General features: G+C 42.6%; 1 protein-coding gene across 1 annotated transcript in view; it reads left to right on the top strand.

Annotated features, from left to right (window-relative positions):
• Positions 1–24372, top strand: part of SYNRG (synergin gamma) — a gene marked incomplete in the record, with an annotated part of 2786306 nt that overhangs the window by 737565 nt on the left and 2024369 nt on the right. Inside the window, 1 exon segment of the mRNA XM_044054902.1 lies at positions 23830–23935. Coding sequence (XP_043910837.1) covers positions 23830–23935 — 106 coding nt within the window.

The following is a 24372-nucleotide window of genomic DNA, read 5'->3' as shown; positions in this document are numbered from 1 at the left end:
GGATTCAATAATGGCTCCCAGTTTGCAGTCATCTGCAAACTTTGTTAGCCAGAGTCCCTTAGTATTTCACCTGTACTTCAGAGAAGTAGATGCCAAACGAGAGGTCCCAGGACTGAACCCTGAGGTACTCCACTTGTCACGTGTCTGGAGCTGGATTTGGAGGCAGCTACTTTTACAGTGTGGGTTCTGTCAGTAAGCCAGTTGGCAACCCATCGAGTGACATAGGGATTAATGCCCAGCTTAGTAAGTTTATTTATGATTTCAGAGTGGGGGATGGTGTCAAAGGCCTTGGCGAGGTCCAGGTAGGCTGTGTGGACTGCCTTACCCTCGTCCATGGCTCTGGAGACTGATTCGAAGAAGTCAATCAGGTTCAGGAGACAAGATCGGCCCTTCATGAACCCAAACTGGGTGGGGTCCAGTGTTTTAAGGTTGCCAGTGTCTTTGTTTATAAGTTCCATGATAATACCTTCATGGCCTTGCAGATCAGGCTCGTCAGACTGATGGGGCGGTAGTTCCTGGGATCCAAGGTGGATCCCCCCTTGTGGAGTGGGATAACTGTAGCTGTACGCCACTCAATGGGCATGAAGCCTGAGGTGAGGGTATGAGTAAACATGACACTTAGGTGAGGTGCCAGTTCATTTTGTAGTCCATGTAGTACACAGCCCGGTATGTCATCTAGTCCCATGGATGCTGTATTCGTAGCTTTGGAGAGTGCGTTTTTTACCTGTGTGGCCGTTATTACCAGAATTTGGCAATCTCCCGGTATTGAGATGGGCCATTTAGGGGGTGAGAGGGGAATGAAATTGGCACTGAATTGGTCTGTCAGGATATTGGCAATATCCTTGGGATCAGTATATTTAATGCCATTCTGTTGTAGCTCAGAGCAGATCTGAGCATTGCCATTTAGATTCTTGACATAGTTATAGAATGCCTTGTGGCTGTCTTTGAAATCTTTGGCAATTTGCTCCTTGTGATTCCACAATGTACAATCTCAGCTCTGGGCAGATATTCTTCATGACTCCAATCTGATCATAACCTTTGGACGTTTGCATTCTTACACTTGTCCTTCTCGTAATGGATTGAGCGGTTTACTGGTTTTATCGTAGTAGGACTTCTGGGTTAAACGCTTCTTCAACGGATTGGCTTTCACTGACCTGTTGTTCTTGACACATGGAACCAACAATTGACTACTGATTGGTAATGTGGTTCTGGTTTATCTCGGCAGAAGTCTCTGAGCAGGTCTACCAAGATGTTTATCACGAGGAATATTTCTGAGATTCGAGAATCAGGAAAATATCACTATTGTCTTGTTTCGACTTCTCTAGTAACTGCTTTGCACTGTGAACATGAATGTGCAGTTCTGACAAAACATTTGACTGCAGATACACTGGGCTACTCATGACATGAGTAAAGTCCCACTCTTCAGCAAATCTTTTGAACTGTTGGCTTGCAAACTGCGTGCCATTGTTAGAAATAACTTTGTGTGGGGTTTTACATGGATATCCACACATATGGTTCAGCTGAAGTGGTTCTTTCTGTTGATGTGGCTTTGTACTATTACACACACAATAAGTTGAAAGTACTCTCATAGAAGGCCAAAATACTAGTCCTCTCACCCTTCTTTTGGTAGAATTTGCTCCTGGGTGACCTCAATGTAAGATAGTGATGTACTCTGGTTGCAAAGATTTTCGAACAATAACTTTAGGACCCTTCATGATAATATCATTGTGTGACAAAAATCTCATCTCTGTATGAAAATAAGGTTGCACTTCTGACAGTAAACTAGATTGCCTTGACGGCCATCTTTCTTTTAGAAGGTAATTGAGCTTCTGTAAAACTGGATCTCCAGCTGTATGATCTCTCAACTCATCAAGATGTGTGGAAGAAAAATTTCTCACTTCCATGACTTCAAAATCAAATTTCTCATTGTCATGCTGTCCAGTGGTACTTGTAGGTGATCTGGATAACATATCAGCAAGATAATAAAGTTGGCCTTTCTTGTAGACAAGACTGAAATTGTACATTTGCAATCTCAACATCATGTGTTGCAATCTGGCTGGAGCTGTATGCATAGGCTTTTTCAGGATAGTGACCAGAGGTTGATCTGTTTCCATCTGGATAGGTCTGCCATACACATAATCATGGAACTTGGAACATGCAAACACAATTGCCAAAAGTTCTTTCTCTATCTCACCCAAGCTGAAATGCAGTTTGCTCAGAGTTCTGGATGCATAAGCAATGGGCTAACCCTCATGTAGAATGACTGCATCAAGACCAAATTTCTGTGACTGGCTTGTATATATCATAATATCTGAGAGTAGGTGGACTGCCAGTTCTCTGTTCATCAAATGGTCTCTGGTGCTGTTCTAACCATGACCAAGATACATCTTTACGTGTTAGCTCTCTGAGTGGTGCGGATATCATACTCAAGTCTGGAATTAACTTGCCTAGATAGGTATTCATGCCAAGAAAAGGTTGCAGGGTTTGAACATTGTCTGGAGCTGGCATCTTGAGAATGGCTGTTTGCTTTGAAGGGTCTGGTCATATTCCTGAATTGGTAAATAAATGACCAATGTAAGTGACTTCTTGTAGCCTGAATTTGCATTTCTGTGGATCGAGGTTAAGGTTAACTTGATGTGCCCTTTCCAGAACTTTTCTGAGGTTTCTGTCATGTTCAGCATCACCATTACCTCCTTCAGTATGTCGTCTACTATAATAGCACAAGGATACCTAGAAAAAAAATTTGCTCCATTGCACTTTGGAAGACTTCACTTGCAGAATTTATCCCAAACGGCATTCTCAGAAATCTGTACTTGCCAAACGAAGTACTGAAAGTAGTGAGCAACGAGGATTTCTTGTCTAGCAAAATTTGCTAAAATGAACACTCTGCATTTAAGGTAGAAAAAACAGTGGCATTTGGCATCAAGGCTGTGAAGACTTTGTGTGCAGTGGATGATGGGGTATTTTCAGTGCCTTGTTCATATCTCATGGATCAATACATATTCTGATGTCGTCTGAGCTTTTCGTATGAGCGATCACCATGGAAGATACTCGCTCAGAGTTTCAGCTGGACAAATCACACCTTGTTGCACCATTTTATCTAGTTTGGCTTTGACTCTGGTCTGCATAGCTATTGGAACTTTTCTGGCTAGGCTGATAAGTGGAGTGACCTCTGGGTCTAACTTCATGGAGTACACAATTGGAAGCTTGCCTAGTTTGTCTTTGAATAGATCAGCATAGGTAAAAACAATAGACTGAGCAAAATTATAGTAGTCTTTTAAGCTAACATGGTGAACTTCCTTATTAAATGAAACAGTCCCATTTTCAAAATGTCTCTGAGGCCTAATAATGACTGGACATGCCTCTTGACCACATAAAATAAGAAGTTGTAACGTCTACCTGCAGAGTAACACAAAAGCATTACTGAGCCTTCGGTTTGAATGTCTTCACCACCATGTGCAACAAACTTCACACACTTTGCCAAATCAAGCCTTTCACCAGCACATACTGTAGCAAAAGTTTTAGCAGACATAACATTGCACTGTAAGCTCTGAGGGTTTGCCATTTATCCAAACAGTACATAATACTTAATTCTTGGTCCATAAATCAACTGCATTGACTGTTTCATGAAGCACTGACACACCATCAGCATAAAAAGTAGGAGATGCCACATTACTGCTGTCTAATTGATCAACTTGTTTCTTAAAATGATCCAAAAATGAAGGAGAATAGTGCCAAAACACCACCACGAACCAAAAAGTCAAAATATCAGCACTTTGAAGTGAAAGAACCACTCCGAATTAAAAAGTCCACGTACCACAGCTTTATTTCCAAATAAGGTATAAATGCTCACCAGTATCACCGCGTTTTCATCTATCCAAATTGTTAGACTTCTTCAGATATGAATACAACTTTTAACTTTAAGTTTTATTCACATCTGAAGAAGTCTAACAATTTGGATAGACGAAAATGCAGTGATACTGTTGAGCGTTTATCTCTTTTCTTTGGGAATAAAGCTGTTATTAATTCTGAGTGGTTCTTTCCCTTCAGTGTGCTGATTTTTTTACCTTTTCTTAAAATGATTCCTTTTAGTAAAAGAATGTGCCCCCTTTGATTTACAAAACATTTTGAAATGATTCCATTTATTACGTTTGTGGCATTGTTGATCAAAAGCTAAACATTTTTTCTCTTTTAGATTCATGATTACTGCTTCAGTTAAGACAATTAGCAATGAAACTAGGTTGGGGCCCATGTTTTGAGCTTGCTGACTCACTCTTATGCTTCACTGAAGCTGTGCGAACTCGGGAACTTGCTAGAAAGCTCTGGGCAGACCTGCAGCAGTTCTTAGTAAACCCCATAGCTGCCATGTTCTTGGCCCTGTTTCTTTTAATAACATGCTGCATACTATCAACATGAGCTTTGCTGCAGTGACTTCTAAAGCTATTCTCATTCATAAGCATGTTTGTGTGAGCTCATATATCTGACAAATCTCAGTGGCCTTATTCAAAGTTAAATCATTGTCATGAAGCAAAATCTTTCTCACAGCATCATCTTTAATACCACACACAAGTCTGTCCTTTATTAACTCATCTCTTAAATCATCAAATCTGCATGTTTAGCTTCGTCTCTCAAGTCACTTATATGCAGCAATAGTTTTACCAGGCTTTTGATCCCTTCTGTAAAATAAGTGCCTTTCCATTGTAATGTTGGTCTGGGGGTTGCACATTTCTCTAAATTTATGTTTTAAGCACTCAGGGTCCTCCCTTGACTCAGCCTGTAGAACAGTATGATGGATGTTTATCGTGTTACACTGCTGCAGTCATTACACTTAGGTTACCCTGCCATCAGGCGGTCCCGCAGTTGGCCAGAGTTCCAAAGTCTTGGTCCGGCATCAGTTGCTGTCGCTTCTTCCCTGACGTCAGTGCGCCAGGGGTATATAAGATGCATCCGACGCCATTTTCTTCAGTCTTTCTTGCCATGCGGTGCCCGAAGCAAAAGCAGTTAGCAAGTGCCGGTCGGCAGACTCCTGAGATTTTCGAAGTCGAATTTCAGATCCGAAGTCTTCAATAAAGCTAAGTACCATGTTGGGGAAACTTTTTTCTTGCCTCAGACCGATGTCAGAAAAAGTTAATAATTGTATTTCTTGTGGGAAGCAAATACCTCATAAGGACTTCCACTCTTACTGTATTCCATGCCTAGGCCCTGATCATGACGTCACTAGTTGTCGGTTTTGTGCTAGATTTAACAAACGCACTAAAAAATGACGTTTTGATTTTGCTTTGCACTACTTTGGCCGAAGGTTCAATTATACAATGCCGCCGGACAGCCGACCGCAATTATTAAAAAAACGCAAAGACAAGGATAAAGACAGGCATCCGAGGTTCAAAACAGACGACGAAGCCTCTTCTAGACCAGTCGCTGGTTCTCAGTGAGGTGCTTTCGCAGCCCCTGATACCTACTACCTCAGAGCCACAGGCCGCTTCCGACTCCTACATGGAGACAACTAGGCCTCTGGAAACTCAAGGTATTGGGCCTACGGAAACTAATTCTTCAGATGGGTCCGGAGCCACTGAGCAGGCATTGGCTTCTGAGGATGTTTTCAGACCTTCACAACTTACCATTAAAGCAACAGCCAAGACAAAAACACCATTAAAGACAAAGAAGCAAGTACAGCATTCTCCTGGACAGTCCTCCATGCCTAAGAAACAGATGCATAAAATGGTCGAAGACCTCATTACTCTAATTAGGGGTTCCCATGCCCCTCCTGAGAAAAGGCCTAGGCAGGATACAGACTATGATTCCTCTGATCACGTTTCCATTTCCTCTGATTCCTCTTCAGACCAGGGATACTCTCTACCCCCCTTTGAGGACTTTGATGCTGAAGAATCTATCCCTTCAGCCTCTCCTCCTGAGGTTTACTCTTTTGGGGAAACTTTACATACCATGAGGGAGCATTTCCTTTGGGAAAGTCAGGAGTATTCAGAATCCAAGAAAATGCTCAGGGACTTCCTTTTATTGCCTCAGCACAGGCCCCTGGCTATTCCGCCTGTGCTAGATATTGTGGATGATGTGTTCTCTGAATCCAGCTTATCTCCTGATTCTTTGCCCCCTGCACCAGCCAAACCAGATAGGTATTATAGAATCCCTGACTCTCACAAGTTTCTTTATAAAAACCCTTCTGCTGACCCAGAAACCATTTCCCAGGGTCCCAAAGGGGTTAAGGCTTCCATTGCAAAAAATCCAGTCTCCTCTGACAAAGATTCCAGAGCATTGGATAGATGGGGGAAGAAAGTTTACACTTATGCAACTTTAGCAGTAAGGGCTTTAAATTGCCAGTTTCACATGCTTAAGTACCAACAATATTTAATGGCTCAGTTAAAACAGAAAATGCTTGCAAGCTCAGAAGCTCCTGACTATAAAGAAATGCAGGATATATTGCATGCAGTTGAACAGGTGGGAAAACATACTCTGCAATGTGGTTTTGATTCTTTAGAGGCCTCTTGTAGAGCCGCAGTTACAGGTTCTGTGATTCGAAGACATGCTTGGTTAAAAGAACAGAGTTTACCTGATCATGTTAAGGCAACATTATTGGATGCTCCTGTACAGCATGATACCTTGTTTGGTGTTAAGGCAGAAGAGGTGTTAAAGAAAATGGAGGATAAAGCTAAATCTATGCAAAGTGTCAAAGATTTCTTACAGGTACAACCACCTCGATTTAGCAGAAATTGGCCTACAAAGAATTGGTCCTTTCCAGTGTCAGACAGGCCACAGAGAGGCAGATACAGACGCCCAAGAGGCAGATCTCAACCCCAAGGCTCTAACAGATAACGACAGTGGGGTACCTCAACCCCAAAAGGAGGTGAGGACAAGTCTCAACCTTACAGGAAACAGTCCCAATGACTTCCTTCGTATGCCAAACACATGCCAAACACTTCCATTTTGGCAGCCCCCTTGGGGGGAAAACTAGCACTTTTTTCCTCAAAATTGGCAATCAATCACCCAAGACAATTGGGTTCTGAATATTGTGTGTCAAGGTTACAGGTTCCACTTTCACACTTTACCAAGGCTAAAAGGAATGCCATACCTGCCACAAAATCAATGGGCAAAGGCTCAAAAACACATTTCAGCCCTCATGGACATGAGAGCTATTCAAAAAGTACCACAGCAGGAACAAGGACAAGGATTTTACTCAAGACTCTTCTGGTCCTCAGAAAGGACAAAGCCTGGAGACCCACACTAGACCTTTCAACTCTAAATACTTACCTGGATGTTCCGAAATTCAAAATGTTGACACTACAGAAGCTTCTTCCCATGCTGGGCAAGAAGGCCTGGCTTGTTACTTTGGACCTCAAAGAGGCATACCTGCATGTCCCTATCAGACAAGATTGCAGAAGATGCCTCAGATTCAAAGCTGGTACAATGCACTACTAATTCTCTGCACTGCCCTTTGGCTTATCTACTGTGCCCAGGGTCTTTACCAAGTGCCTGGCATCAGTAATTGCATTTTGCAGACAAAAAGGAATTCAAATCTATCCATACCTGGACGACTGCCTCATTCAAGCCGAGAGAAAGGACATTCTTCTAAAGCATCTGGTGTTTGTAAAAAGGTTGCTAATTTCTCTAGGGTACACAGTAAATGAAAAGAAGTCAAAACTAGTGCCCTCACAACAGATAATATTCCTGAGTGCCAGCTTAAATACAACGGCCCAGATGGCTTATCTCACGCCAGACAAACAAGGACAACTGACTCAATATTTTCAACTACTGGCAAAAAAGTCCCATCTCCCTGCAAGAAAAATTCTGCAGGCCCTGGGATTCATGGCATCCTGCATACTACTAATAATACCATATGCCAGACTGCATATGAGGAAATTACAATGGTACCTAGAAAGTGTTTGGACTCAACACTCTCACAGTTTAGAAGCAGTAATACCAATAATTCCCTGCCTGCAACAGGAGTTTCGATGGTGGACACAGGCATGTCACCTCAACAGGGGTCAGCCTTTCACTCTACCCACAGCCAGGCAGACTCTAACAACAGATGCTTCGGATTACGCCTGGAGAGCACACATGGCAGGAAAATGTATTCAGGGCAAGTGGACCACAGACCAACTGCATCTTCACATCAATCAAAAAGAGATGCTGGCTGTTCAAAATGCCCTAACAGCTTTCAAGGACCTTCTGCATCCAGGACAATTATTATTAAAGACAAGACAACACCACAGTAATGTGGTACATAAACAAGCAAGGGGCCGCTCATTCTTATCCCCTATGCAGGCAAGTCATGACCTTGTGGAAGACAGCTCTAACTTATCAAGTTCATCTGCAAGCACAATTCATGCCAGGAAGGAAAAATACTCTGGCAGACGATCTAAGCAGAAATATCATGAACCCTCACGAATGGAAATTGAATCCACAAATGTTCAGCATGGTAACGCAAAAATGGGGATGTCCAGACATAGATCTTTTTTCCTCCCCACTGAATTGCCAACTACAAAAATTCTGCACAAGGTCTTACCACACACAAGCATGGAAAGTGGATGCTCTTTCGTTCAGCTGGAAAAGCCTAAATGTTTATGCCTTCCCACCTCTGCCTCTCCTTTCAAAGGTACACCTAAAAGCCAGACAAGAAAAACCACAGATGATCCTGATTGCCCCAGACTGGCCACGCCAGCACTGGTACCCAATCATAAAGAACTAAGCTCAAGGCCCACCATGGATTTTGCCTCAAATTCCACACTTTCTGACTCAACAAAACAATCAGATCCTGCACGGTCAGCTAAAAACCCTAAACCTGGCTGCATGGCAGATCCATTAGTCAAACAGGCAACAACCTCTCTCTAAAGCTGTTATGGATGTCATTTTGGAGGCCAGAAGACCTAGCACCAGGAAATCTTACTCAGAAAAATGGAAGAGATTCTGTGCCTGGAACTGGGCTCAAAGCCTTGACCCTCTTGTCCCAAACATTCCTCAGATTTTACAATACTTAACTGAGATGCTGGACAAAGGCCTATCCTTCTCATCAATTAAGATCCACGCCTCTGCCATTTCAGTACATTACAACACGGATCCTCCATTATTCTCTCATCCCTTGCTAAAGCAGTACCTCAGAGGGGCTAAAAACATAAGACCGCCCCGGAGAGCACCAACACCAACTTGGGACCTCAATTTTGTTTTGGAAAAAATGACACTGCCACCTTTTGAGCCAGCCAATACAGCCGATCTAAAATTTTTATCATGGAAAACAGCTCTGCTCCTGGCAGTAACTTCAGCACGATGAGTCTCAGAGCTACAGGCAGTAGTGGCAGTGGAACCTTTTATAATTTTTCATCAGGACAGGGTTTCTTTAAGGACAAACCCTACCTTTATGCCAAAGGTGGTATCTAGTGTGGCTCTTCTGCACTCTTTGGACATACACAGGCAGCTACGCATCTACTTGGACAAAACAAAAGCTTTCAGGAAAACTGAGCAACTGTTTGTAGCATATGCTGCAGGATCACAGGGCAAGGCTATCTCAAAGCAGACTATTTCCAAATGGATTGGACACTGTATTCGTTACTGCTACACACAGCATGGAAAATCGGTCCCTAATAACATTAGGCCACATTCTACCAGAGCAACAGCCACTTCAACAGCCTTTCTCAGAGGAGTACCAACCAAGGAAATTTTGGAGGCTGCAACTTGGAGTTCAGTGCACACCTTTACCAAGCATTACCACTTGCCTCTTTACTCTAAATCCAGAGCAGGATTTGCCACTGCAGTTCTGCAGGACCTCATAGCCAATCCTAACTCTTTATAGACCAGCCACCCAACCTTAGCTTTGGGATTCTACCCAAGTGTAATGACTGCAGCAGTTTAACACGATGAACATAGTACAGTTTTGTACATACTATAAATGTAGATGTTTGAGTGTTCACACTGCTGCAGTCCAGGTTACCCTCCCTCCATCCCCTCTGTCCTAGCTGGGACTTCTCTATACCTTTCTATCCTATACAACCTTTGTGGTGTATTTGCTTGTAACTGAAGGTATTGTTTATATTTTTTATATATATTTTATAGCAATATGTATTGCCTACCTACTTGGGGGCACCTGACATCTGAGGCAAGAAAAACTGAAGAAAATGGCGTCGGATGCATCTTATATACCCCTGGCGCACTGACGTCAGGGAAGAAATGACAGCAACCGACGCCAGACCAAAACTTTGGAACTCTGGCCGACTGCGGGACCGCCTGATGGCCGGATAACCCAAGTATAATGACTGCAGCAGTGTGAACACTCGAACATCTACATTTATGGTAGGTCCAAAACTGTACTTTCCCCCCTCTCCAGTGTAGATAGCAGATGCATACACAAATGAACATTCCCTTTCTTTGGCTTCTGACCCAGCTAAATTAAGTAGAATAAATGCCTTTGTACAGTCATCTTTATCAGAAAATGCAGCCTTTATGAAAATGTCATACTCTTGCTCAAATACTTTCCAGTTCTCCGCTATATTATTGTCAAACACTAGTGGACCAGGTTTTTGAAAACCTTCAGCCATGCCAACAAAGTGTGTGTGTGCATACACTGAAAATATGGCCCTTATGTACAAACAATTGCCTCTCTGCAGCTTGCAGTAGCACACAAATGCACAATAAACTCTTCTAAATACTGTACTTTGTGAAATATGCTTAGAAATGGCTGTACTTTGCGAAATAGCTTTACTGTAGCACTTCACAAACGTGAGCACTTCATACACTTCTGATAACTCGGAGAGCCACAATTAATATGAAAAATATGGAATTTCATGCAATTCGGACTTTATTTCAAACATTTTCCTTAGTAATTTGAATAATTCTAGCAATATCGGATATTTCAACTTATTTTAATATAATTTAGAGTGGTCTGTATGCTTTGTTTCAATTTTTTGAAACTAGACTAGTTTGAGCAAGTTTTAACATTAGAAATTCATATCTGACCTGGTTTAATGAATTATACATGCAGCAAGGAATGATCCACTTCTGCATATACTGCTCAAAGTCAAAGTAGAGAAACTGGGGTTCTTTCTGTCTGGCCATTAGATATGCCGCTTCTGACACCATGTCGCTCGTCCCATACTCCAAGGATGACAAACAGGTTGGGGTAGTTCGTTTAAGAAGCTTTATTACTTAAAAACACATCAGGGTGGATAGCAGCTTCAATAACTATAAACAAACTGATTAATAGATAGAGCTTACACACAGACAGGCTTACACTACAACATCTAACTGCAAAATGGCACTCTGTCCCTACATGTGGTCAGTAATCAGTACATTAGTACATGCCCACAGGAGGTTTCTTAAAGAGATATTTACACTGCTCTACAACCACCATTACCTAAACCATCAAAACCCAGCCCACCTATCTCAAACTCACCCAAACAGCTTAAAACCGTTTCCTTAATTGCTTGTAGCATCTATAATAAAGTTTCAGAATTCCATACTTGGATCTCCCACAATACACTAGAAATTCTTGCCATAACTGAAACATGACTAAAAATCCCATATACTTAACTCTGAAATATCATTTTGTGCTTATAATATCATCATGGTTGAGGGAACTCAAAAAAAGGTGGAGTATCTTTACTATATCCTGAGTGTCTTGAAATCCTACCCTACAGTAAACCTATTCCCAAATTCCATAACGCTGAAATACTCATCCCCCATCTTAAACTAAATAACCATAAGAAATTATATAGTATCTGTATTCCCCCAGGTAATAATGCTACAACTCTATAAAACACACTAAACTGGATATTCCATACATTTTCTAATGAAAAGATCATTTTAGGTGACATTAATTTTGATTGGTAGATTAGCTCCACAAAATGTCCATCAACTAGCCTAAACCTATTTGGATTGACTCAACTAATTTTCTCCCCCATACATAACTCTCCCAAAAAATAGTGACTCAATTCTCAACTGGATATTGATGTCTGATTCCACTTAGTAAGTCTCCAGTGGCACTCTCTCTAATTCCCTCAATGATTACCACCCTGTGTATGCAACCAGATTTTGTACCCATCATGCAAAACAATACTTACTTAGAACTTCCCATTACATCACTATTTTTAACCCTGATACATTTGACAGAATTCTAAGCTACTTTAACTAGTCTAGCCTGAAAAATGTTCCACTCGATGAAGCTGTACACAAATTCAACTTACTTTTCCTTAAAACTCTCATTAGTCTTGTTCAGCTAGAGCAGAAAGAATAAAGAATATCCATACTCCTTGGTTATCCACTTAAAGCAGTCACCTAATGTATGAAAGAATAGAGCTCAGAAAGAATGGTTAAAATATAGATCTCCCCAACACCTACAACACTTTAAAGTATCACATAACTGTACTAAAAGATGGATTATTGCAGACAAAAAGTCTGCTTCAGTAACCCCTTACTAAGTCAGTCTTCCAACCGTAAAAAAATTATTGATTTCTGTTATTAATATACTCCTCCCTGGAACATCCACCAGTTCTAATCCTGCTCCAGATAACACTTCTTGTGAAGTGGCTGCTCACTTTAGCACACATTTTATTGAAAGCATTAAAGCTCTCACTAAAGATTTTCCTTCCAACAATCCTGATATGCCCTCTCCTCAGACAGCAAACACCCCCATTTCACCCTAAAACTCATCCCAACCTCCTACATCAAATTGCTATTTAAACTGAAACCCTGTTCTTCTTCAGTGGATAATTTCCCATCAGAGTACCAAAAGGTGGATGCCAGTTTCCTAGCCTACCCTGCATCTCTTCTAATTAAGAGCTATATCAAGGAATCGTACATTTCTTGTGTATGGAAAAAAATCATCATTCCCCTTCATAAAGGAGGAACTTCTGATATAACTAATTTCAGACTTATCACCATATTGTTCCCTTTGTTAAAAATTTTGGAGAAATGCATTCACAACCATTTTAAGCATATCCTTCTGGAAAAGCTCTTGACCCCTACACATCATGGTTTTAGATCCACCCTAATACTACCATGGCCTTGTTAACTTTCAAAGATACCGTTAAAGCCAGAAACAAAGGCAAACCTGTTTCTACTCTATTCCTTGATCTCTCTAAAGCTTTTGATCTAGTCTGCCACCAAAAACTCCTGTACCAACTGTCTTCCTTTAGGGTATCGTAATCTACACTTTTATAGTTTAACAACGACTTAAGTGATAGATACCTATCTCTTAAATGGCTCTTCACCTTTTCTCCCTTCCTTCCTGTCAGTACCATGCAACAGGGCTCCATTCTTGGCCCTCTACTTTTTAATATATTCACTAACTATTTATATAAATTCTCTCAGCAAGCTTCCCTCTTACAATATGCTGATGATTCTACCATAATATGCTTTTCCAACAACCTAGTACATCTTTACAGAATTACTCAAGAAGCCTTTAACTCTTTTGGAAGTTGGCTACAGGATAATCACCTGCTGCTACTACTACTATTACTTCTTTTGGCTTTTCCTGTCAGGGGTTGCCACAGTGGAACAGTGGTCCACAGAATGATTGGCACTTGAGTTTTATGGTATCTAGTTGCCATCCCGGCACCCAGCCTTCCACAGAAGGCACACACAGGTCCTCTGGTTTGGAAGGTGGACATCCTATCTTTTTCTTGGAAGGGGTTGTTTCTTTATGGGTTTGCTCCCATTTCCCTTATTCCAAAAGTCCTATCCAAAATTCAACAGGATGCTCCTAAAATCTTGTTGGTGACTGCCTTTTTGGCAAAGACAGCATTGGCTCCCTCTTCTTCTGCATTTAGCCAAGGGCAGTCATTACAAGTTACCTCACAGGGTGGATCTGCTCACACATGACAAGGGATCTGTCATCCATCCCCACCTACCCACTCTTCAGCTGACACTGTGGATGACAGTATTTTAATTCCATATAGACACCTTTTTTCTGAGGATGTGCTTAGGGTCCTGCAGGAGGCCTGGAAACCCAATACTAGGAAATCCTATTTTTTTCAAATGCAAGAGATTTTCTGTTTGGTGTCTTTCTTAAAACCTGGATACGCTTTCTATAGCTACTCCTTTGGTTCTCTCTTATCTGTGTGAATTTCTCAATGCTGGTTTGGCTTATTCTTCTTCTAAGGCCCATTTATTAGCTATATCTGCTTGTCTGCCTTTATCTCCTCCTTTAGCTTCTAGATTTGAGGCTAAACAATTCTTAAAAGCTGTCCTTCATAGTAGACCTCCCAGGAAGCCTGTTCCTCCTCCCTGGGATCTTAATTTTGATTTGGAAAAATTGACTCTGGGTCCTTTTGAGCCTGCAGTTTCAGCTTCCTTGCAACATTACCCTTGGAAGACTGTACTTTTCTTAGCCCTTCTGCCTTCTGGGTGTCTGAGCTTCAAGCCCTTATGGCTTGTCCTCCTTTTTTGGTTTTTCATAAGGACAGTGTGTCCTTGTGTACTAATCCTTCTTTTACACCCAAGGTGGTGAACGAGTTGTCCCTTAATCAGACTAGTCAATTTGCCCACCTTTTTCCCTTTTCTTTAATCTGCCAGTGAGAAGGCGTTGCATACATCGGATGTGCATAGACAATTCAGATTTTATTTGGATAAGACTAAGACTTTTAGGAAATCTGATCAGCTCTTTGTTTCATTTCCTCCTAGGTCCTCCTGATTAGCTGTATCCAAGCAAACTATTTATTCTTGATCTCAAAAGCTATTTCTTTGTTATTCCATTCATGGTAAGAGCGTTCCTTATTCTGTTAAGACTCCTTCTGCTAGGGCTGTGGCTTCTTCTGGTACTTTTTTCAAGGGTTTGGATGCTAGCTATATTCTTGAGGCAGCTACCTGGACTTCTGTATATACATTTACCAAATAGTAAAAGTTGGATGGAATCTCCAGAGCTATAGCTAGTTTTGCAAGGGCCATCCTTCATGGCTTCCTAGAGGCTCTACTAGTCCATCCTCCTCCCAAGATGTTCATCATGCATACAGCTGCAGTCATAACAGATGGGTTCTCCTGCCGTCAGGCGGGTCCTCTGTCGGCCGAATTCCAAAGTCTAGGTCCGGCGTCGGTTGTCGTCGCTTCTTCCCTGACATCAGTGCGCCAGGGGTATAAAAGAACCAGCCAACGCCATTTTCTTCAGTCTTTCTTGCCGCGCGGTGCCCGAAGCAGAAGCAGTTCGCAAGTGCCGGTCGGCCAGCTCCTGAAATTACGAAAATTTTGCAACCGAAGTCTTCTTGAAAGCTAAGTACCCGTTGAAACTTTTCTTGCCTCAGACCGATGTCAGACAAAGTTAATAATTGTATTTCTTGTGGGAAGCAAATACCGCATAAGGATTTTCATTCCCTCTGCATTCCTTGCTTAGGCCCAGACCACGACGTCTCGGTCTGTCGTTTTTGTGCTACATTCAACAAATGCACCATTAAGCGTCGGGCGGAGTTCGCCCAGCACTATTTTGGCAAAAAATTTAACTATATTATGTCATCGGATACTCCGACTCCAGTTTTGTCTAAAAAACGCAAAGATAAGGACCGACACACTAGGTCCGCGGCCTCTATCGACACCACACCAAAGCCAACTACAGTTGGTCCGGTTCTCAGCGAGGCGCCTATGCAGCCCCTGCCTACCGACGACACTTCATTGGCGGTGTCTTCTGTGCCCGAGGTCGCAGGCTCCTCGGCCCACACCCCGACTACAAATACTGAAGCCACTCTTGGTGGTGAATCTCAAAATGTAGACAGGTCTGCCTCCTCTCAAGGTGTCTTCAGACCTTCCTCTTCTTTTTCTATCAAGGCTTTCACTAAGTCTAAAGCAGCCATGCATTCTAAGAGACAAGCTCCACAGGGCCCTTCTCCAGGCCCCATGCCTAAAAAACAGATGCTTAAAATGGCTGAGGATTTGATTACTCTTATCAGGGGTTCTCAACCCCCCTCGGACAAAAGGCCCAGAATGGAGGAAGAATCCCCCTCCTCTGACCAGGCCTCCATCATTTCAGAGCTCTCTGATGAACAGGAACATTCTTACTCCCCTTTTGAAGATTCTGATGCTGAGGAGTCCATTCCCTCTGTCTCCCCCCCAGAGGATTACTCATTTGGGGAAACCTTGCATACCTTAAGGGAACACTTCCACTGGGAAGGCCAAGAGTACTCAGATTCCAAGAAAAGGCTTAGGGATTTTCTCTTGCTACCTCAGCACAGGCCTCTGGCTATACCTCCTGTCTTAGACATACTAGATGATGTGTACTCGGAGGCCTGCCTTAACCCGGATTCTTTACCTCCAGCCCCAGTCAAGCCTGACAGGTACTACCGGGTTCCTGACTCTCACCAATTTTTATACAAAAGCCATGCGGCTGACCCAGAAACTATCTCACAGGACCCCAAGGGAATTAAGGCCTCCACTGCTAAAAACCCATTACCTTCCGAGAGAGATTCCAGATCCTTAGAAAGGTGGGGAAAAAAGGTATACACCTCGGCCACCTTAACCACGAGGGCATTAAACTGCCAGTTCCATATGCTAAAGTACCAACAGTTTCTGTTATCACAGTTGAGAAGCAAAATGTCACAACCTGAACAACCAGACTTGAAGGAGTTGCAGGATTTGATGCATAGTGCAGAACAAGTGGGTAAACATACCTTGCAATGTGGTTTTGATGCTCTAGAGGCCTCATGTAGAGCTGCTGTTACAGGATCAATCATACGTAGACATGCCTGGCTCAAGGAGCAAACCTTGCCAGATCATGTCAAAGCTAAATTACTAGATGCCCCTCTTCAAAAGGATGTATTATTTGGTGTTAAAGCTGAGGAGGTATTAAAGAAAATGGAGGAAAAGGCTAAATCAATGCAAACAGTGAAAGATTTTCTACAGGTACAACCTCCACGTTTCAGTAGAAATTGGCCTTCCAAAAATTGGTCCTTTCCAGCCACGGACAGACCCCAAAGAGGTAGATACAGGCACCCGAGGGGCAGAGGGCAATCTCAAGGATCGTTTAGGGGCAGACAATGGCAAGCTCCTACACAAAGAGGTGGTGAGGATAGTTTGCAGCCATTCAGAATGCAAGCCCAATGACTTTCCCCTTTGCATGCCAAGCAAGGCTCAAATGGCAGCACCCTTAGGCGGAAAACTGGCATTATTTTCAAAAAATTGGCATATTGTCACAAAAGCCAAATGGACCCTGGACATTATAAACAGAGGCTACAGATTCCATTTTCACACCCTTCCAAAAATGAGAGGCATGCCAAACCTGCCACACAATCAAAGGGCAGAGGCACAAAGACAAATTTCAGATCTCATGGACATGAAAGCTATTCAAGAGGTACCTACTCACGAACAAGGTCAAGATTTTTATTCCAGACTATTCCTGGTACCAAGGAAGGGAAAAGATTGGAGACCTATTTTGGACCTATCCATCCTAAACACATTTTTACTCGTACCAAAATTCGAGATGCTCACATTACAGCAGCTTCTTCCCATGCTGGGCAAGGAGTCTTGGCTGGTAACATTGGACCTCAAGGAGGCATACCTACATGTCCCAATCAGACAAAATTGCAGAAGATACCTCAGATTTCTTGCAGGTTCAACCCATTATCAATTCTCTGCGTTGCCCTTTGGCTTATCTACTGCGCCCAGAGTATTCACGAAATGCCTGGCATCAGTAATTGCCTACTGCAGACTTCAAGGGATACAAATATACCCATATTTGGACGACTGCCTGATCCAAGCAGACAGCAAGCACATACTTCTGAAACATCTGGCTTTTGTAATAATGTTGTTGAATTCTCTAGGGTACACAGTCAACAAAAAGAAATCAAGGCTAATACCCTCTCAGAAAATAATTTTCCTGGGTGTCATCTTGGACACAAACACCCAGATGGCCTACCTCACTCCAGAGAAGCAGGGGCAACTAACTCAATACTTCAGAAAACTAGCAAATTTCACCAGGCTGACTGTAAGGAAAATCCTGCAGGCTCTGGGATTCATGGCATCTTGCATCCTACTAATCCCATGTGCAAAGCTGCATATGAGGAAACTTCAATGGTACCTGAAAAACCTATGGTCTCAACACAGCCACAGTTTGGAAACAATAATACCACTAATTCCATGTCTTCAAAAGGAATTTCTGTGTTGGGCTCAAGCATGCCAAACAAACACAGGTCTCCCATTCTGCAAGCCTCAAGCAAATCAAGTCATCACAACAGACACCTCGGACTACGCCTGGGGGGCGCACATGACAGATCGGTGCATTCAGGGCAAATGGTCCCAAAAAGAAAAGCACTTTCACATCAATCAAAAGGAAATGCTAGCAGTAATAAATGCTATTATAGCTTTCAAAGACCTTCTGCATCCAGGTCAACTATTGATAAGGACAGACAACACCACAGTAATGTGGCACATAAACAAACAGGGAGGAACCCATTCATACCCCCTATGCAGGCTGGCCATGTCACTTTGGAGCATGGCCCTGGAATTACAAATCGAACTTCAAGCACAGTACTTGCCAGGCAAGGAAAACACGCTCGCAGACAACCTAAGCAGAAATATGACAGATCCACACAAATGGAAGTTGCATCCTCAAGTTTTTGCAGAGATAATTCAAGCATGGGGAAGGCCAGACATAGATCTCTTTGCCTCCCACAAAAATCACCAATTGACAAAATTCTGCTCAAGGACTTTTCATCCACAGGCCTGGAGAGTGGACGCTCTCTCTTTCAGTTGGACAACAATGACAGTTTATGCCTTTCCACCTCTTCCTCTGCTGCCCAAAGTTCTATTAAAAACCAGAGCAGACAGACCAAAGATGATTCTCATTGCTCCAGACTGGCCAAGACAGCACTGGTACACACTCCTGAGGAGCCTGACGATTCCCTCCATGGACCCTACCTCTAATGCCTCTTCTTCTGACTCAGCACAGCTTCAAAACTCTTCACAGTCAGCTGAAAACACTCAATCTGGCCGCATGGAAGATTCCTTAACATCACAACAGACCCTACTCTCCAAGGAGGTGCAGGATGTCATTTTGGAGGCCAGAAGGCCGTCTACTAGAAAAGCTTACTCCGCAAAATGGAAACGGTTTTGTGCCTGGAATGAGAAAAAGGGCCAGAATCCTGGAAAACTGAATTTACCTCATATATTACAGTATCTAGCTGAGCTGCTAAGCAGTGGACTTTCATTCTCCTCCATCAAAATCGATGCCTCAGCCATTTCTGCAGAATACAACACTGATCCACCTTTATTCTCTCACCCCCTCTTAAGACAGTTCCTCAGAGGGGCTAAGAATATAAAACCCCCAAGGAAACCACCAATACCTGCTTGGGATCTCAATTTCATTCTAGAAAAGCTGACCTTGCCTCATTTTGAGCCAGCTGCCTCAACAGATTTGCAATATTTGTCCTGGAAAACAGCTTTCCTTCTGGCTATCACCTCAGTTCGTAGGGTATCTGAACTACAAGCCCTCATGGCTGTGCAGCCTTTTATCATCTTCCATCAGGACAGAGTTTCCTTACGAACCAAGCCGTCCTGTATGCCAAAGGTGGTATCCAGGGTAGCTTTGAATCAGACTATACACTTACCTACCTTTTACCCTAATCCTCAAAACAAAGGGGAGAGACTGCTACATTCCTTGGACATCCACAGACAGCTGTGTTATTATTTGGACAGAACAAAGCCTTTCAGAAAATCAGAACAGCTCTTTGTGTCCTATGCTATAGGAGCTCAAGGGAGGCCAATTTCCAAACAGACAATCTCAAAATGGATAGCCCACTGCATACGCTTTTGTTGCTCTTTTCATGGTAAAACTGTACCTGCAGGCATCAGATCTCACTCCACAAGGGCCACAGCTACCTCTGCAGCTTTCCTCAGAGGAGTTCCTACCAAAGATATTTTGGAAGCAGCCACTTGGAGTTCTGTGCATACCTTCTCCAAGCACTACCACCTACCATTATACTCCAAAACTAGAGCAGGCTTTGCCACTGCAGTCTTGCAGGGCATTCTGGCTCCTCCTAGTTCCACCTAGTGCCTACCACCCCTTTCTTAGCTTTGGGATTCTACCCATCTGTTATGACTGCAGCTGTATGCACGATGAACATAGTACAGTTTTGTACCTACCATAAATGTAGATGTTCGAGTGCTAATACAGCTGCACTCCAGGTTTCCCTCCCTCCTTCCCCTCTTGGGACAGGCCTATTGGCTAACACCTCCTCATACAACCTGATTGGGGTATTCTTTTATGGTGTATTTGCTTGCAACTACTGTATTTTGATTATATTGCATTGCTTTATGACACAAATTTATGTATTGCCTTCCTTCTGGGGGCACCTGACATCTGGGGCAAGAAAAACTGAAGAAAATGGCGTCGGCTGGTTCTTTTATACCCCTGGTGCACTGACGTCAGGGAAGAAGTGACGGCAATCGACGCCGGACCTAGACTTTGGAATTCGGCCGACCGAGGACCCGCCTGACGGCAGGAGAACCCATCTGTTATGACTGCAGCTGTATTAGCACTCGAACATCTACATTTATGGTAGGTACAAAACTATACTTTTCTTCCTGAGCTGTGGCACTCTCCCTAATGTAAAGAATACTGCAACAGTGACATGAAAGGACATAGTAAAATGTTGCTGTAACGGTAGATGACCTCTTCACTGTTACAGTATTCACTCCCTCCCTCTGCCCCCCTGGTCCATTTCTCTTCTGGAAGTACTGATTACCTCTCTTTTTCTTGGATTGATGTTCCTACTGGGGCTGTCATTTCTGAGGATGGTACAGCCAGATGTCACCTTTATGCCCTATGCTATACAGGGAGCATGTGTGTGACGTACAGTCTACCTTAAGGCAAACTAAAGGCTTTGGTATACTGACCGGACGTTGGGCCACCCTTGGCAGGGGATCCCTAATGTAAAGAATACTGCATTAGTGAAGGACATCTACCATTATGGTAAAATTTTACACAACTGTACTTTCTCAAGGGCATCTTTTCATGTTTCCATACAGGAATTCAGGGTGCATGGAATTCTGTCACATTAGCCTAATCGGGCAGACAGGATGAAATAGGAAATGGAAGTTATGTACTCATCATAACATTGGATCCTTCTGTCCCCTTCCAAATTGTCATACCATTCCTGAGTGACTTGGTGGAACTACTTGAAGACGTTCTGTCCATCATTTGCCTTCCTTCCTTCTTCAGTGTTATCTGAAGGACATGCTCTTCAGGTCCTTCGTGAATAAGCAGCAAACCTGATTTGATGGTAAAGCCAGGAAAAGGGTATTATGTGAGTTTTCTTGAAGGAACTACAGGTAAGGAGCACTTATTAAATGGCTGGATTGGATCCAAGGAGAATCTATTGAATAGGATCCAGTGTTGTGGTAAATACATAACTTCCATATTTGTAGAGTTGACATTTGCTAAACCAGCCTATCTCTATATATTCATTTTTGTGTTTTAATTGTAAAGGCATATCTGAAGCTATTGATTTAGGCAACAGACTCTTCTTTTCAGTGTCTCAAGTCTTGTAAAATCAACTAAAACATCTGTTGTTGGTTGAGCTGATTACTCCATTTTATTAGCCTTTTGTAGTCTGTGCATTTATGATTTAAGTTTTCATCCCCTGCCTTGGGTTACAAACAATATGAGCTTTCTTACATACAGAATATGTACCGTGTGTATAGTAGTATTTTCTTTAAAGAGATGCCATATATAGTGGAATCAAAACTTCCTTTTGTCACCTTTACTCTATTTCCCATTCTGTTGCAGCATGTCTTAATTCTAAGGAAATGTGTCAAAAGAAACCAGTTTCCATTTTCACTATTCTGGTCTTCATGTATAACCCCAATTTTTGAAGTACTCTATCAAAATAGCGAACAAGTATGTAAGCTTAATTGTATTTCCTGTGCAGTTCCTTGCTGTGTTTAATTTTATTGAGAAAGTATTAGGACCATTGTAATGTAAGGCTCACCAAATTTGTTTTCATTGAGTCTACTTTAAAAGTTAACTTGAGGAACACCGCATTCACATCAAGATCCAGGTCAGATTTGTAGTTTGTTGAAGCAGCAATCTACTCTTAGAATGCTATGGTGTATTAACGCCTGTATTTAACCATTCATCAGTATCTTGCTATTCATTTCTCCTAAAAGGACATTTCAGAACATTTGTGACAGACAAAATGCAAGACCTGGGGTGTAGGAATTTGCTTGGGTTTTCCTATTATCAGTTTGTATAGATGTGATACAGACCTCCCATCAATATTGTTTTTAAACCTCTGAGAATCACACACAAAATCACCCCCTTGTTTTTTTTTTACCATCATACCTGCTGACTGTCAAGCTTCCCCCAATTGAATGTTAGCCTGTTAATTCCGTTGTGATCTCCTGTATCTCTCAGGGAGTGAGCTGTCTGGTGGGGCCATCATTAGGCAGCCTATGGGTTACTTCTGCCTCTACTGCTACTTTTCCCTTTGAGTGCTTGGTTTGGGGAAGGGGAGAGCTTGTCCTGTCCAGGCAGATGTGACATACCCCAAGCTGGGGTCCTATGGTGTAACCTCTCAGTGCTCCTGGATTAAATTACACATGTTCTTTTTTCCCTAGTTAGTAGCTCACATTATACTGAGTGGCTGCAGTGAAGGCAGTTTCAGTTTTGGCTCATCCTCTGGTGGCTGGCATGAGCAACTGGTTCACTGTATAGGCATTACCTCCTCTGGATGCATGTGCACTCCCACCCATCCTGTTGAGGACAATTACTGATTTGGTATCTCCAAGCCCACATCCTCTCAGCATCGTTGCTTGTTGTACAAGTCTCCACTTGCACAGTAGCAACTGGAAAACAATTACTCTGTGCCATGGTGGGTGAGCTGTGATATGATCCCTTTACCCCACCTATCCCCACCCAGCTGTTTCAGCTCCTGAGCAGATGCTGCTTAACTATGGTCAGTTGGGTTGCATTCAGGTCTTTATCCCTCTGCACCACAGTGTCATAAGAAAATTATCTGTTTCTGAAGTGTTTTTCATATCATGTATATTATGTCAAGCTGTGTAGCATCGCTAGATCTCATTTTTGTGTGATGATTGGCTAAAAATTTGTTTTTCCCCAGCTGTCAAGCAGCCATACCCTTGTGACAGTCATTCAGACCTGTTGGTTTCCCATTCGTTGGTGTGAGGTCCGTCCATGGGAGGCTATCACCCAGGCCACCTGCAGGGTATTTTTTGAAGGCTTAAGTGTCTGCCATTTGGAGTCATAGTGCACACTCACTGAAGCAAGGGCCTGCAGTGCTTTCCATCTCCAGGGGAACATATGTATACCACTGAAATGACAGCCCCTCCCCAAAAGATGCTGCTTTCACAACTTGCCAGTACTGAACTCACAAACCTGGTCCATATATTGCATGTTGAAATCTCACTTAATTTGCTTGAGCGAGTGTCTAAGCAAGGAGGACTGCCTCCCACCCCCAGGATGGACAAACAGGCATTGACTGCGCATTCCTATCCTGTCTGGCTAGCTCCTTCATCACTCAGGCCATTAATTGAGCTCAAGTCATCTGGATGTAATGATATATGGAAGCCTTCATTTTTTTGTAATCAGACATTAATCAGATTCATTTTATTTTAGCTCACTTAATGATGCAGAATCATTTGACTAAAAACTGAATTCAAATATTTAATAAAAAGGGTTTTCCATAGGTTTTTCATATCATCAGGAATGTAATCCCACATTCAAATAAGCCTTCTAGGAGCATCTTTTTCCATGTGTATTATTTTTTAATATGTCAATATGAAGTCTGAGCAGGCTATTACTTCCCTTTGACTTGATGGAGATTTAACCTGTATAGAGACTGGAGTGCACAGTTTCTTTTTAAATTAAAAAAATCCACTTTACTTTTGCAGGAGAAGGTATGAACATCAGCAGAAGATATTGGAGGAGGAAAGGAAGAGGAGGCAGTTTGAGGAGCAGAAACAGAAACTGAGACTCCTTAGCAGTGTGAAACCCAAGGTATGCCTTGAAATCAGCTGATAAATTCCCTCCATACAGAGATAGGAACGCACTAACACATAGCCGATATCCAGTTTTACTCATTCCCGTTAAGGTCAGGGGTGAGAACAGGAATGGTAAGATTTTTTTTGAACAGCCATAACACAGGAAGTGATGTTTATTGCACTCCACTTTCGATCTGTCTTCTCCCCACCAGCACTGACTTCCTGAAATTATACATATTAGTTTGCCTGGTATACAGCTGCGATAGTCCCAGACTTTCTAGATTCCTCTACTAACAGCACTTTCTGAGCATCCCTAGCATTTGCTGTGGCAACGACTAAACACTCTTTTCCTGGAAAAGGTAAGCTTGACTTCATCCATTTACTCATCCACCTACTGACCCCTGCTGATCATTAGGGATGTAAGCTGCTGAGTCCATATTGCCAACACTGGAA

This window comes from Protopterus annectens, chromosome 13.part0 (genome assembly GCF_019279795.1).
Source record: "Protopterus annectens isolate FY-2018-M chromosome 13.part0, PAN1.0, whole genome shotgun sequence".
NCBI classification, from domain to species: domain Eukaryota; kingdom Metazoa; phylum Chordata; order Ceratodontiformes; family Protopteridae; genus Protopterus; species Protopterus annectens.
This window is presented reverse-complemented; position numbering and strand designations above follow the sequence as displayed.